Raw genomic sequence first — 11,086 nt, 5'->3', positions numbered from 1 at the left:
GTGCACATTTAGAAGTAATTACTATAATTTTGGTAGGGAAAACTGTGACCAGGTGAAGAGCGGGTGCTTCTAACTCTTTATGGCTTCCTTCCACAGCCCCGGTCTTCTGTATTTAACAGGACTTGCTTTTAGATCAGGGTGGTCAGCTGTTGGAGGCTAAGATCTACATTAGCCCCCAGGAGACCTTAGTAAGCTGCACTCCACACCTTCCAACTGTCCCAACTTGGTTATACAGTCGGCCCTCCTTATCCACTGATTTTTTTTTTAATCCACAGATTCAAACATCCACAGCTTGAAAACATTCCAAAAAGTATAGATTCCAAAATAGCAAACCTTGAGTTTCCATTTTATATAAAGGACACCATTTTGCTATGCCATTGTATTTAATGAGACGTGAGCATCCATGGATTTTGTTATCCATGGAGGATCCTGGAACCCAGCCCACTGTAACAGTCCTGATTCATTCTTTGCTGTCCCATTTTTCCAGCTGCTTTTAAAATGTCCCAGTTTCTCTCTCTCCCTCCCGCTTTCCCCCGTATCCTCAGATTACATCAATTGCTGCAAACTGAGTTCAAAATGCAAAACGAGTTTGCTTTCAATAAACTCGAGAGAGAGAAAGAGAGGAGAGATGGTGGAAATGTGCCCTTCCCTGTAGGCTCAGGCAAAAGCAAACCCTCTTGCCCTCTTGCCTGCTATAGTGTGCCTCTGTGCCTTTTTCTGATGCCAGCTTTGGCCCTTGCATCCTCACTGTGCCCTTTTCTGCCTCTGTGCTTTTACTATGGTCTTGCCACAGCTGGCATTTCGAGGCCTCCCTCTGTGCCAAACAGCTGGAAAGTATTGGCCAAAGAATTTGGAGAGAGGGAGAGAAAAGGGAAAGAAAACTAGGTCCGGTCCTTTGTACCCTCGTGCCAAGCGAGGCCTGCAAAAACGGGTGGGATTTGGATTGGTCTTTTTTCAGTGGTGGGTGTGCCCTGGAAAATCCCAAAATAAAAGGCCAGCTTTGCCGAGGCTTTAAATACGGCTCCGGTCTTAAGCATCCTCTTATTCTGCCCTTTATTCTCATACTTTGGTTTCCTGTTTCGGTTGCTCCGGTAAGTCCATTTCTCTTATTTCTATGCCTGGTTTCTTTCCTTTTTAAAAAGGTTTTGGGGAAGTAGAAACGAAGGGGCACTTCTCGGAGGGGAACGGAAGAGATGAAGAGGGGAAAACAGTGATGCTTAATTTGGAAACTGGACATGCATTGTCACTATTATCTGAAAATCCATTATTATTATTATTATTATTATTATTATTATTATTATATTCATTTATATCCCGCCTTCCTCCCAATACAGCGACTCAAGGCGGCTTCAAAATCTAAAACAGTCCAAGCTAAAACACTATAAAATGTGCAAAAGACAAGTCTGAAAAACAATTAATTCAAAGGATGAAAAACGTTACACGATTAACATTGAAAGTTTGAAACTCTTTCAAACAAAAGCAAAACAGCATCCCTGTTATTGTGCGTCTCATGTGGCCATTGGTTCCTTACCGGTGGTTCTTGCTTGTACTTCCACTGGAGATTAAACATTTGGTGTGACAACTGTGCCACTTTTATGCCTTCCATCCAATCTAGTGCATGAACCCTGGTTCCTAAACATTTACCAGACATGCTAAAAGAGAGAAGCCAGGGGTTCAGGCCTATCTGGATGCCCTACTCTCTAAACAACGTATTGACATAGCGATACAACTCCCTTATCCAAAATGTTTGTGACCAGAGATGTTCGGGATATTTGATTCATTTTATTTTATTTTTTGGATATTGGAATACCTGTCTTTGCATGTATTGTATGTATATAAATAGATATCTTGGAGATGGGACCCAAGTCTAAACGCAAAATTCATGTATGTTTCTTATACTGGAATACCTGTCTTTGCATCTTGGAGATGCAAAGTCTAAATGTAAAGTTCATGTATGGTTCTTATATATGTATATGCATATATGTATAAAGAGATATCTTGGAGATGGCATCCAAATCTAAAAGCAAAATCCAAGTATTGTTTTTTGTGGGTTTTGGGGGCTCTGTGGCCATGTTCTAGAAGAGTTTATTCCTGATCTTTCGCCAGCATCTGTGGCTGGCATTGTCAGAGAAATTCATGTATGTTTCTTATACACCGTAGATATATAACCTGAAGATAATTTTATATAATGTTTGTAATAACTGTGTGCATGAAACAAAGTCTGGCTACTCTGAACCATCACAAAGCAGAGGTGGCACTGTCTCAGCCACGCATGAAAAATAAGTTTCGGTTTTTGGAAAATTTCAGAATTTCGGTTAAGAGAGACGCAATCTGTATTACAAGACTGGCATGCCGCATGCATTTGTTATCCAACAGCTAAAGGATGGGCAAGGCTTTCTCTCTCCAAAAAGCAGTACTCTGCACAGTCTTGGATTTCTGGCGGAACGGGCATAGCCCTCCTAAACACAAACACCGATCAGTTTGGCATGCACACCGGGTTTCAAATTGGCTTTATTTGTTTTGCACAAAGCTGGTGTCTAATGCATGCTTTGTTTTATACTTTGAGGAATGATTCATAGTCGGCTGCCATGCGGGTACATCTTGGCGGAAAAGTGGAGTCGTGTGGAGCATTTTAAAACTTAGAAAAATAAGAGAAATGGACCAAGATGATAACCTCCATGCGAACACACATATATCAGGTGCCCAAGTTGGTCAATACTTGGGGGAACATCAATGCCAGTCCCAATGCCAACCTAGGTCCCTTGCTGGCATAAAACCCCAACAGCGTTCCTTCTCTACCCAACTGGGGCCAACACTTTTAAAAGCCTTGCCGCACTGTTCAGAGACCAAATCCTACCTTGGTCTCTTGTGCCCCACCCAATAGCGCTGCCTGAAGAACGTCACTCCATCTTGCCAACGTGGCAAAGCAGGGACGGATCAGTTGCACCTAAAACAGGAGGCATGAACTCATGGTCCTCCAGACGTTGTCCAGTGACAACTCCCATCACCTTGACCTCTGGACCTGTTGACCAAGGCTGATGGGACCTGGAGTCCAACAACACCTGAAAGGCCCCAGGTTCAAACATGCAGGTCTATTGAATGAGAGTACAGTTGTCCCTCCATATTTGCTAGGGTTAGGGGCAGAGGACCCCAGTGAATATGGAAAAACCACAAATAACCAAAACACCATGTTTTTACCTGAGAGGAGACCTCTCTAGGAATCTCTAGGTCCTCCAGTGCAATTCTGTGGTCAATGTCTGACAGACACTGACCATAGGACTGCGCTGGAGGAGCTACAAAGGCCTAGTAGAGTCTTCTCTCTAGGGATCTCTGGGTCCTCCAGTGCAACTCTATGGTCAACATCCGACAGACACTGACCATAGAACTGTGCTGGAGGAGCTACAAACGCCTAGTAGAGGATTCTCTATGGGAATCACTAGGTCTTTCAGTGCTACTTTTAGTTAAAGTTGACCATAGAGTTGCACTGGAGGACCTAGATATTCCTAGAGAGAACATATTAATCAAAGCCGCAGATATCAAAGCAGCAAAAATGGAGGGATGAGTGTATTTCCATTTCTAAGAGAGTGACAACATTGCAAGAACACAAAGGGATTTAACTCTTTTTTCCCAGAAATTGGAGGATTTTTTTAAAAAAATCAAACAAACTGCAGTTCCCAGAATCCTTCTCCCTGAACCATCATGGTTAGAGTGGCATTGCAATAAAAAATAGCCAGTGGATTAGGGGTATTACACCCCAAAAGAAGGAACTTGCTATTCTCCTTCAGTGCCAAATGATGTCCAATACTATCCGAGGCAGATTTATGACTCAGGGTTTCCTCCGTTTCCTCTTGTTTTCCCAACTGACCAAACTAGGCGTTGGCTGGCAGCTTCCAAACCCAGCCTGGAAGCTATACAGATATATAAAAGCAAATAAAGAGACAAACAACAAAACAACTCCTTTTCCTCGCCTTTGGTTTTTCATTGGGTCTCTCCCGACCAGTGCTTCCAGATGGAAGTCTTTTTATCAGACAATACTTCTGCAAATAAGGCACCAGATCCCATCTGATCTTGGAAGCAATGAAGGATCAGCCCTGGTTAGTATATTTGGATAGGAGGCCACCCATGAAAATCAGGTGCTGTGGTCTGTATTTCAGAGAAAGAACTGCAAAACCATTTCCCTTGCTTCAGAAAACCCTACTAAATTCATGGGGTGGCCACAAGTCAGTGGTTGACTTCAAGGCACATATAGAAACACTTCTGCAAATAGACTTTTTGTGGGGTTCTTGGGGACTATGTGGCCATGTTCTAGAAGAGTTTGTTCCTGACGTTTCACCGGCATCTGAGGCTGGTATCTTCAGAGAATGCTGGCATGGAAGAGAGTTGGATAGATGGATGGATGGATGGATAGATAGATAGATAGATAGATAGATAGATAGATAGATAGACCGACCGTGACCCACCCCACTCTCTTCCATGCCAGCATTTTCTGAAGATACCAGCCACAGATGCTGGCGAAACGTCAGGAACAAATTCTTCTAGAACATGGACACATGGCCCGAAAAAGCCACAAAAATCTATGCATGCCGGCCATGAAAGCCTTCGACTTCACTTCTGCAAATATTCAGTCTTTTCCACTTATTTTTTAGCTTTTAAATTTTTAGTACGCAAAGTACGTCGCGTGTTCTCAGCCTCAGGGGAAGGCAAAGGCAAACCTCCTCTGAACAAATCTTGCCGCGAAAACCCCATAAGACAGAAAACGACTTGAAGGCCCACAACAACAACAACAGCAGCAGCAGCAAAAGTAAAATCACATTGTAATGCTCTCAGTTATAGATCCTGACGTTCCAACATTACAGCAATAAGGAACCGGAGGGATTTAAAAAAACAAATGTTGCTCATGCATTTCCAATAAAAGCAGGCCAAATATCTGAATATAAGTCCATTTTCCCCAACCCTAATGGGACCTCTCCAAGGTGGTTCTGCAAAGATAGGCACTGACAGGATTGGAACTGCATAATGCCAATGAATGCCAGCTGATGTGGGTGATATTTCAGAGGAAGGAACTGGCAAAACCACCTCTGAGGATTCCTTGCCTTAGAAATCCCTATGAGATTTATGGTGTCACCATAAGTCGACAAGTGACTTGAAGGCACATCCAGACACAAGTCATTAGCAAGGGAAGCCCAGCTCTCCTCTGAACCTTAGCACTTCCCATTGCAATTAGCGGATTTACTCTGAAGGTTAATTAATGGAGTGAGTACCTGAGAGTGATGATTTTATTCACTGAGGATAAGAGGAAAGAGAGAGAGATGTAACAGAGAGATCTCTTTCGCACTAGACAATTACAGAACTTGGAAATTGCTTTAATTGCTGTTGGCGCCTGACAGGCTCTTGGGATCTGTAGTTTGGGAAGGCACTACAGTGCTTTGGCTGAGAGTCCTAAATGCCCCTCTCTAAACTGCAAATCCTAGGATCCCCATAAGATGCTGCCATGGCAGCAAAAGTGGAATACAGTGTTATAACTGAGAAAGGACCCAAACGTTGGTTTTTAATTCAGGAGTGGAAACTCAGGGTTGTGGAAAGTGAGGGTTGTTCCAGCCATGTCCCAAAGGGGTCTAGGCACCATTTGGTGATGGGAGACGTGAAAGGGATCTATGGGTCCTAGTAGGCCACAAGTTGAACATGAGTCAACAGTGTGATGCAGCAGCTGAAACTGAAAGGACCAATGCAATTCTAGGCTGCATCAGTAGAAGTATAGTGTCTACATCAGTGATGGTGCACCTTTTCGAGGCCGAGTGCCCAAACTGCAACCCAAAACCCACTTATTTATTGCAAAGTGCCATGTCCCTCTGGCTTTCTAGTGACAAACTCTGGCAAACTCTGTGCTGGGGCAATGGCACATGTGCCCACAGAGAGGGCTCTGAGTGCCACCTCTGGCATGCGTGCCATAGGTTCGCCATCACTGGTCTAGATCAAGGAAAGTAATATGCCACTCTATTCTGCTCTGGTCAGGCCCCACTTGGCATAACACTGCATCCAGTTCTGGCACCATAATTTTAAAAGGGTGTTGATAAATTGGAGCATGTCCAGAGGAGGGCCATCAAAATGGTGAAGGGTCTGGAAAGGAAAGCATGAAAACATACTAGGAAAGGTTTGGGGACCTGGGTGTGTTTAGTCTGGAGGAGAGAAGGTCAAGAGATGATATGATAGCTCTGTCTAAGTATTTGAATGGGTATCATATTGAGGATGGAGCAAGCTTGTTTTCTGCTGCTCCAGAGACTAGGACCTAGAGCAATGGATGCAAGCTACAGGAACAGAGATCCCATCTCAACATTATGAAGAACTTCCTGACAGTAAGAGATGTTCGACAGTGGAAGAGGGGTGGAGTCTTCTTTTTTGGAGGCCTTTAAACAGAGGCTGGATGGCCATCTGTCGGGGATGCTTTCATTGAGAGTTCCTGTATGGCAGAATGGGGTTGGACTGGACAACTCTTGGGGTCTCTTCCAAGTCTATGATGCTATGGTTCTAAGTCTCCGTGAGTTTGCTATGGGGTGGACAACAGCCTCCCAGCCAGCCTTTTTACTACTTCTGAGTAGTTGGATAGGGTCCTCCCCAGGACCTTCAGTCTCTAGGAGTCCTGGTCTACCTGCAAAGAGGCATAGCAATATACTCCATACCAGAAGACAGACACCCCTTATGAGATGTCATCCAATGCAGTCCGCACCTCCGTAGAAATAAATGCCCCTGCCGATCAGCAAATGGCCGAGCAGTTTTCATCTGGCAGCAAGTCTTTCGTAGTGCTGTTGTTGTCATTCTCGTTGTGTGTCTTCAAGTCATTTGACATGGCAACCCTAAAGCAAATCTAACATCAGTGGCGTCACTAGTGGGGTGTGAGGTATGTTTGTGTGGACCACACTAAGTGACACCCTAAATGGGGGTGACACCACTGTGACTCGAACACCTATCTTTTAGCAGAGACAGGCTGCGGCATTCATCTACTTCCCTTTAAAATGCCTTAAGAGATGGTGGGAGTGCAGTAAAGCTCAGAGGGAAGAGAAAGGAGAGACCCCAAAAAATTTAAAATTAAAATTTTAAATTCAAAAAATTGCATTTTTTAAAGAAAATAAAAACTTGAAAATGTGTAACATTTCTATTCTTTTAAAATTGCCTTTAAAAACATCCAATTTCAACCAAATCGTCACTGTGTAGATGTAAATACAGCTAGGTTGTGCGTATGATACTGTAATTTGAAGGTATAGTTTTAACGTCGCTAGTTGTTTGTGTCACAACTCCTAGCATTACATTCCATGGGATACTGGAATTACAATTTAGGACTAACATTAGCACGGTCCAAGGATTTTTTATCCACAGATTCGAGCATCCATGGCTTGAAAATATTCATATATATATATATATATATTATAGTACCGCAAACAATGTATAACATGCACTATATAGGTGTTTGCGGTGTAAATCCCTATTCTTATTTTACGTCTATGTTTGCTTTTGGGATGTGGGGGCCAGCAAGTATTAAGATGAACTTCTGCAGCTCTTGAGCTTTTTCTTTTGCCTGTCTTGCCACTGATGCCATCCATTTTTCGACAGCTTCGAGAAAATGGCAAGCCCTTTGGAGAAGGCCCTGGACGTGATGGTGGCCACTTTCCACACCTATTCCGGCAAGGAAGGGGATAAGTTCAAGCTCAACAAGTCCGAACTGAAGGAGCTGATTTTGAAGGAGCTGCCTGGATTTGTAGGTGTAAGTGAAATGGGAGGGACGTGACCTGCCGGGGATGCTTTGACGGAGAGTTCCTGCATGGCAGAATGGGGTTGGACTGGATGGGTCTCTTCCAACTCTATGATTCTATGGAGTTTATCACACTGGGGCTGATTTCGGCATTAAAGAGAGATTAAAGTGCATTTAAAGCATCTCGCAAATAAAGCGAAAACGGCAAATCTTTGCACAAATGATCATCACACGCAATTGCGCAAATAAAGTGATATCGGGAATGCTTTGTCGCTGAAATCCCGAAAGTAAAAAGATGTGCGTTAATGCTTCTTTGTGACCACTTTAATGGTGCAATGTCGTGTGAAACCGTTCCGCGTAATTACGCGACTTTTCCGGAACAAACTCCCGATTGCCTTCATGTGATAAACTCCTACGAAATGGCTGCGGCTGGCATCCCATGCCCTTGGAAGTGCCAGCTGCCCATTTGTGCGGTTCCAATCCCATCAAGGAGTGGGCCGTATGAAAAGACCAACGGGAAAGGAGCGTTCTTGTGAATATATTTGCGGCATGACTGCAAAGTGTGAGCAAGAATGTTATGAGCCTCTGAATAGAAAACACTGGTTGACGTGCGCCTTATAGATCTGGCCAAACCAGCAGATGGAGCACTGCTGTCCAAAAACGAATAATGCAAGAGAGTCCATTTGCTGGCCTTTGTTCTCAAGCCCTGCCTCCAAAAGGAATTTAGATCCTGATCCTGAAATTGTGTCTTTCATGTTGCATAAATGTGCTCCCCATGTTCCTTTTTGGTTCTTTAGTTTGCATGGTTAGCCATCGTTGGCTGCATCGGCACCGCAGAAATAATCCAGTTTGACACTGCTTTAACTGCCATGGCTAAAGGCTATGGAAGTCTGAGATTCGTAGTTTGGTGAGATATTTAGACTTCTCTATCAAAGCACTCTGGAGCCATAACAAGCTATAGTTCCCATAATTCCATAGTTAAAGTGGGGTCAAACTGGATTATTTTTCCAATATGGATATAGGCATTGCCTCCTGCAGCCGTGAGATCCATAGTTTCTAAGGGATTTATGTCAAAATGCAAACGGTCATCGCCGTCCGCTCTCAATGTAGTGCAAGCACTCACCTGCCCAATATCCAAGCAACATTTTTAGATTGCCATCTTGTCTGGGGATGATGGGAGTTGAGGTGTGATAATGATGAAGAAGAAATAGTGCTTTAAATGGCTTTAAAAGTCATTTGCAAACAGTGGGAGTGTGATTCATTTTCTATGCAAACTGAGTCTTTGGAGACATTAGTTGCCAAACGTGTCGGACTTCCCTGTTGTCTCACTATTTTACATTTGCATTTTAACACATCGCACGCTGCCTTGAGAAGAAGCGGGAAAGAAATAAAATTCATTCATTATTATTATTAAAGAGGAATCCCATAAAAATATAGCTGATAATGAAAGACTTTGGGGCCCAAACAATTTATTTCAGAATACTCACGCAAGGGACTTTAAATGCTTTTTAATGTGTTTAACCTGCTTTGACTAGTTAAATTGTTTAATACGCCCTTACGCTCTGTTTAAACGGTTATTATGGCTTTAAAATGTGTTAATCTGCTTCTGCCCATTTTTCTGGTATGCTCCCAAAAACTAAATCAAGACAGGTAAATCCCCTTGATTCAATGGATCTACTCTGCTTGGCAGAAACAATAGCACTGAGACCCCAAACGTTGTTTTCTGCTCATATATAGCAATGCTGTTTTCAGAGCTTTGGAAAAGTCCTTTTTAAAAAGGATTCTTAAAATTTCCCCCTGAAATTACCAATATAATTATAATAAGATGTGAAATGAATTTATACTTCGCCAGATCACTTATACAGTGGTGCCTCGGGTTACGAAATTAATTCGTTCCGCCATTCCTTTCGTAACCCGAAAATTTCGTAACCCGAAACACTTTTCCGTTAGCACTGGAAAGCCTATAGCTGCACTTTGCAGCATTTGAATTTCGCGCCGAAATGAATTTCGTAACCCGAAAAATATTTCGTAACCCGAAACAGTTTTTGCCAATCCAACTTTTTCGTATCCCGGAAATTTCGTAACCCGATCATTTCGTATCCCGAGGCACCACTGTAAATACTGCAATATAGCTCTCCTTGCACCCATCCATCCATCCACAAATATGCAAAATCTATTATTACAGTACTATATTATTATATTATAGCAATATAATATAGTAATACTGTGTGTGTATATATATACACACAAACATATACACATACATACACACAAATATATATAATGTATATATTCCCATAGTATGCGCATATATATATATATATACTATTATATCTAAGATAATAGTTATTATATATTATATTACTCTCTCTCTCTATATATATATACACACACACACACACACACACACACACACACACACACGCACATGCAGAGACACATTTAATGTAGAGCTTGGAAAAGTGATTTCTGGAGATGCCCGCCAGAATCCTATATCCCCTTTGAATTAATGCAACTTTACATATACTTAGCTAAGGAGCAGAGGTGTTAAGAGACCCTATTTGTGAGTTGCAAAGATGCATAGTGAGACACTGATAAAAATGCCTAATGTGCATTGAATTAATGCATATTATGACCAATGTGCGATACACATTGGTGCACAATGTGCGCCAGATATTTTACCAGCTTTGCTAGATAGTAATTTAATAGCCACTTTCTACTGCATATGGACGTTGCAAAATGGCCCAATGCTAAGTCCTGCCTATGTACATCCATTTGCAGAGATGCATCTCCAATAAAAGGTTTTGGTCCATAAATCCCAATATTGGGCTGCAGGAGGGTTAGGGGATGCTGGGGATTGTAGTCTTGACAATGGACTAAACGGATTTTCTCTACAAACTGAGCTCTTTGCAGTAAACTCCTTCTGACCAGAACCAACCCACTCTTTCCTTGACAGAAAAAGAAGGACGAAGCCACGTTCCAGAAGATCTTGAATAACCTGGACAGCAACAAAGACAACGAGGTCGACTTCCAAGAGTACGCCGTCTTCCTGTCCTGCATCGCCATGGCCTGCAACGATTTCTTCCAGGGATTCCCAGAGAAGATGCCCCGGAACAAGTGAAAAAGTGGGGAAATTTTTTCAAAGCCTTGTGTTGTGTGTAACAAGCAAGGAAATCAAAGATTCATCCCTGGAGGATCTCCCCCTGCTTTGCTCCACGCAACCTTATCGGGAATAGTTATCTCACCTTTGGCCTCTGCAGAATCGGGATTGTTAAGCGTCTTTGTATTTCCTCTCTCCCAGCCCCTAATAAAATAAAGATGGTTTTAAAATAGAGATTAGGT

The 11,086-nt window shown here is 42.7% G+C and overlaps 1 protein-coding gene across 1 annotated transcript; it reads left to right on the top strand.

Annotated features, from left to right (window-relative positions):
• Window positions 1–945: 945 nt before the first annotated feature.
• Window positions 946–11,078, top strand: LOC121915761 (protein S100-A4-like). Its single transcript, XM_042440261.1, has 3 exons — window positions 946–1,091; window positions 7,606–7,756; window positions 10,701–11,078. Exons 2-3 carry the CDS (start codon window positions 7,616–7,618, stop codon window positions 10,863–10,865), a joined length of 306 nt encoding a protein of 101 aa, XP_042296195.1. The 5' UTR covers window positions 946–1,091; window positions 7,606–7,615; the 3' UTR covers window positions 10,866–11,078.
• Window positions 11,079–11,086: the final 8 nt, after the last annotated feature.

Source organism: Sceloporus undulatus, chromosome 9 (genome assembly GCF_019175285.1).
Source record: "Sceloporus undulatus isolate JIND9_A2432 ecotype Alabama chromosome 9, SceUnd_v1.1, whole genome shotgun sequence".
Taxonomy (NCBI): domain Eukaryota; kingdom Metazoa; phylum Chordata; class Lepidosauria; order Squamata; family Phrynosomatidae; genus Sceloporus; species Sceloporus undulatus.
The sequence above is the reverse complement of the archived record's forward strand: the minus strand, read 5'-3'. Positions and strand labels throughout refer to the sequence as shown.